The sequence below is a fragment of the Poecilia reticulata genome, linkage group LG7, assembly GCF_000633615.1.
Source record: "Poecilia reticulata strain Guanapo linkage group LG7, Guppy_female_1.0+MT, whole genome shotgun sequence".
Taxonomy (NCBI): domain Eukaryota; kingdom Metazoa; phylum Chordata; class Actinopteri; order Cyprinodontiformes; family Poeciliidae; genus Poecilia; species Poecilia reticulata.
Window position 1 is genome coordinate 2825122 of NC_024337.1, and position 5495 is coordinate 2830616.

Below are 5495 nucleotides of genomic sequence, written 5' to 3' on the forward strand. Positions count from 1 at the left end.
GGATGGATGGATGGATGGATGGAGGGATGGATGGATGGATGCATTGAACGGGCAGGTTGTGGAGAATACTGAACCGAGGTGGGTGGCAAGTATTCTTTCACAGGTTTGTTGTGTTTGGTACCATGTTCTTTGCTTTTTTATGATCATGGATCTAATGGTACTTTGGGGGGATCATCAGAGATTTAGTTCTTTTTTTTACAACCGAACCTTGATTCTGAACAACTCCTCGGTGTTCGTAGTGTTTGGTTAGTGGTGGTGTTCCAGCCTCTGGAGCCTTTCTACTGACAGACTACACACAGGTGGACTTCATTTCACCAAACATGTGACTTCTGAAGGTTGCACCAGAACTTTTTACAAGCTTCATACCTGAAGGGTTGAATATATATGCACATGCCAATTTTCAGCTTTTACTTAAAAAAGGTTTCTACATCAATTGGCTTTTATGATTTTAATTCACCAATTTAGAATATTTTGTGCAAATTCATCAAAAACACATTTAAATACAGCTTGTGACATAGCAAAAGACAAAAAAGAGAGGTGAATACTTTCTGTAACTATTACTCAAAAATGCTTATAAAGGTGTGAAACAGAAAAATACAGCATATTCTATGATAATGAGCTATGAGATTGAGATTATTCTATTAGTATGTACCACTTGTTGTCTTGCAGGATTTCACCCAGTGAGGTAAAACCTCTCTTTGCAAATGCATCGCCTCAAAAACACTCCAAATAAAATTCTCAGACTATGTGCTTTAATTTTATGGCTGTACTTGGGAGTTTTATTGTATTTGGTTATGATCTGAAGAAAAAGCTCAAAACATCCAGAGGTGTAAATACTTTAACCACACAAGGAATGCAACTGATTTCTCTTCATGAAGGCCCACAGTAAGAAGAGCAGACTCATCCTGCTCTTCCCAGCGGACTGTTCATGTTTTGTCCATGTTGTGTTTCCTGGATATCACACAGTAACAAACAATCTGACTGATAGAAAACTAAAACTAAAACTAGAAAACTCACCTGTTGTGCTGTGTGTTGGACCCCTCTGCATCAGACAGCTGCGGCAAAAAACACACACAGTCAAACTTTCTTTCTTTTTGCTTTTCTGTCTCTCACGCACACAGAAACTCACTCTGTTCCACACACTCCGACATGCCCCGTCCCGCCGCGGCAGCACGCCAGTGTGAGCTCAGTCTCCGGTTCCGCTGAGGAGGGCAAGGTGGAGGGCTGGGCCCCGACTGCAGGAGGAGGAGGGCCCATCGGTTCGTCAGGTAGGCGCCACCCACGATCATGCCGAGCCCACTGATCTCAATCATCTGCAGAAATTCGTCAGTGCTCAACCAGAACCAGTCCCTACGCAGAGTATGGAGATCTTTTTTTCTTTTTCCCATTTTTTGAACTTGAATTTGAGAGCAAAAACAACAGAAAGCATTCGCACAAAGAGTTTCAAAGATGACCTTTTACACGGAAATAGAAGGGAATGTTTTTATTCACCCATATATCTCAGTGGGGACGGGATTAATAATCACTTCTGCTAAATAACGTTCTCCTCCTGCTGGGGGCTCCGGAGCTGATGCCGCCCCTTGTGGTGGTCTAAGGATATAACAACTTCAATACAAACTTCAGCCCTGAATGATTCAGGGCTGAATTTTTTTATGATTTTTGATTCAGTCACGAAGTTCGTTTCTAATAAGAAATGAATCTGAAAGACGATCAAACAATGAATTTTTGAATAATAGTAAAAAATATGGTAACTTAATTTTCATTTCATTGAGGGAAACTGGTGGTGGATAGATGCAACACGTCAGACATGGTTTTATATTAGACAAGCGAAATTTTTACACAGTAAACTTGCATCTGTCTGTTAATAGCTATAACCATTTAAAAAAGTAAAATTTTCACAATTTGCATCTGAATGCAAAAAAGGTCAGCTGTTGCACATAACCCTGCACCAGGCACAATTGAAACATGTTACAAATACAATATTTTACTGTTTATAAAATGACAATGATTATAATTGTACTGCTTTTTATATTAGAATATGCTATATTATTAAGGTGCTATTTATCACCTTCGATCAGACGACAATTATGCATTTACCTATAAGAATGGATATAGAAGAGTAAATTGATATAAACTACAGAAAGCTGTCAGTGACATAGGAAGAATGAAGCAATTTGTGAGTCAATTAACTTAGTTTTCCAATTGTCATTAAAAGACTTCTACAAATACCCATAACATTGAGCATTTGCTTTTAGATTTGATCTGATTGGGTTCGTCTTCACACATGTTCAGATTATGTTAATGGTGTGTTCAACATAATCTGTCGGTGATCACAGCATTCAGCCCTTGGTTAGGTTGAGGTTGGGAGGATGTCTCGGCTCATCACGGAGAGGATTTGTACCGAGGGAATAATCAAGAGACGACGACAGTCTCCATCACTGAACTCATTATGTGGAGCCAGCCAGCTCAGCTGATATCCTGTTTCTCTGTCCAGCGGTCGCCTATAACATGAAAGGTTGCCTCCCTCACAAAAGGTCCCTGTGTGTTTATGTGCTTCAAAGTCTGGTGGGTTTAGTTCTTGACTTACACATGACCTGGTTGTTGTTCACATTCGAAGGTAAATAAAAGTAGTAGTATGTTTAAAATACTCTTTTGGGAGGGGATGAGAAGAGGTTTTTCAACATTGAAAAACTTTTTCAGTCTGAGAACAAACACTCAAGGACCACCTATATTGAAATTGTCCTGCAATAAAACAACATGTTAATATACACTACCTGAAATGAAACATAAAACATTTGAAATAAATCGGTATGTATGTAATGAATGAATATAGTTTTTGAATGAAATGACTAATTTAAATAAACTTTTTCATGATATTGTAATTTTATGACCAGGACCTGTAGCTATATATTTGATCATGCAGAATTCATTGTTTATACGGGCAAAAAGAAGGAAAAAAAACTACCGGTAATTGCTCTTGGAGGCCCCCTGGTGGCCGCGGAAGATCACACTTTACCGGTATGAGTTGCCGTGCAATGTGCAGTGCGCATCCAAACCTCCAAAGTACAAAGGGAAGATAAGTAAGCAAAATAATGTCGCAAAAAAAGAACTTATCCTTCAGATAAGGACAAAAGAAAGAGGAAGAATGGAGAGAAAAATAGCCTAAATAAAGGTATGGTTTTGTGTCTCTTGGTAATGTAGTGTTTGTCAAAATGATATTTGTGGAGCTGCTAATAGAAAATTAGTTTAATGGCGACCTTGAACGGTCCAGTTCAACTGAGTTTTAACTTTAAATGAGTTGATTCTCTTGGTTGGCTCTATAAGTTTCTGAGGTTTTTTGGGGGCATCATTGATGATGTTTGATAATAATAAAACTTCTCAATTTTTGACATTATGTAGAAACATGTTTTTCAAGTTATGTGAAACCTCTGCGGGAGCACTGTTAACATTATTTCCCCAGTGCCGGTCCACATTCTCAAGTGAGAAAAACTTCACTTAGTATAAATGTAATTTTTCGCAAGAATTTTAGCACAGTTTTAACTAAAACCCACACAGCTCACAACTCCTGTTCTGACCTCTCTGCATTGGCTCCCGGTGTATTTTAGGACTCATTTTAAAATTTTGGTTTCAACTTTTAAGGCACTTGATGGTGAGGCTCCCAAATATTGGACCTTTTGAAGCCTCACTGTCCATCTAGGACTCTGAGGTCTTCTAATCAAGAAGAGTGGGTGCTGCTGACGGTACCCAGAACTTATTTTAAAACCCATAGTGATAGAGCATTTCAGGCGGTGGCCCCGAGGCTCTGGAATGCTCTCCCTCTAGTAAAGCGCTGTTCCGATCCAACCAATTCAAAAACAAGTCTCAAGACTTATTTCTTCAGACGGGCTTTCAGCTTATTTTTGTTCACTTATTTTAGATTCTTTTAATTAGTGTTATGTTTCTTTTTTTGTGTGTGTAAAGCATGTTGTGACTTTTTATGTCTGTGAAAGGTGTTATCTAAATAAAGTTTACTTACTTACGAACAGATTCCTCCATTTGAATATCTTTATAAAAATGTATTGGTAGCACATATTGATACATTAAAAGAATTTGTAAATATACGCAGCTAGAGAATGTTGATGCACTAAAACTCCTTCATCAGAATATCCTACCCATTTCACATTGCAGGTAAAACCATGGGTAAAACATGATTATCGACAACCCTCCCCCCTCCCCCTCCAATGCCCGCCTATTTCGCTGGGTCAGAGTATAAAAGTGTTGGCTGGAGGCAGAGCAGAGCAAACAGAGCCTTACAAACGGACACAGTTGTTTGAGAATAGATTCTTTGAGAGTTTACCTTGGTGAAAATGGAAAACATTTCTGAGACGCTGATATCACAGGCAGGAGACATCAGTTCCAAGTGCCACTCCAAACTAACAGATTGGCGCACAGTGGGAGACCTTTTCCAGTCCATCATTCCTCACGGACCGGCAGTTCCCGCGCTCATTTGCGTTTTTGCTTTCCTGACTCTTTTCTCTTTATTGGCCAACCTGTTCACTTTGTACACCATCGAGCGGTCGGAGGACTTCTCCTGTCTGCCACGCTACATCCTCTTCAAAAGCCTGATCTTCAGCGACCTGCTCCAGACCGTCACCTTCGCTCCCGCGATCATCCACTCGCTCGCGCAGCACCAAACTACGACATTCAGCCCTTACTGCTACTTTCAGCACGTCGTCAGCGAAGCCACCATCTTCTCCAGCCTCACCACCATCACCTGCATGGCGCTAGAGCGGTACCTGTTCGTGTGCTACGCCCTTCAGTACACGGTGACGGTCACCCGGGAGCGCGTGAGCAAAGTCATCGTCCTCATCTGGTTGTACTCTGTTGCCATCGGCGTCGTCAGCTTGAGTCTGGTGCTGAGTAAGGGAAGGCAGGAGAACATCCTGGACGTCACCGTGGGGCTGCTGTGTGAACCGGACATCATGGAGCAGCACGTGGGCTCCCCGCGCGCTCCTGCTATATTCCGAAAAGTGGCCGGTTCCCTCACGCTGCTGCTCTGCCTGCTGGCACACGCCTTCTCATACTTCAGGATGTAYCGYRACSCCAGCAACGCTGTTGTGCCGTTCAACGAGAGCAACACCGCGGCGCGAAGGACAGTCCTCTTCTACTGCGGGATGCTGTTCCTGCAGCTGCTGCCGCTGCTCATCAAGGTTACGTCGGACGCGCTGTGSGAATTCAAGGGTACCGGCGTCATCGAGCTGTCCGCCGGGTCTCGGGCGGACTGCCTTGCCGGCCCCTCAGYGACCGCGGCGGGGTTCCACGTGTCCCTGCTGATCWTGCTGCTGGTCCCACCCTGCATCAACCCTCTGGTGTACGGACTGCGAAGCGTGGAGCTCAGGAAGGCGCTGCTCAAGCTGCTCCGCTGGCGCGTGGGGCACAGAGGCGGCCAGGAGCGGCCGCGTSAGATGATGCGACTCAGGAACATTGTGCATCCCAACCTTCCTGACGCGGGTTAG

General features: G+C 42.9%; 1 protein-coding gene across 1 annotated transcript; it reads left to right on the plus strand.

Moving 5' to 3' along the window:
• The first annotated feature begins 4346 nt into the window (after positions 1–4346).
• LOC103467061 (olfactory receptor 1496-like) lies at positions 4347–5495 on the plus strand. The gene has a single exon (XM_008413115.1). It carries the CDS (start codon positions 4347–4349, stop codon positions 5493–5495), a length of 1149 nt encoding a protein of 382 aa, XP_008411337.1.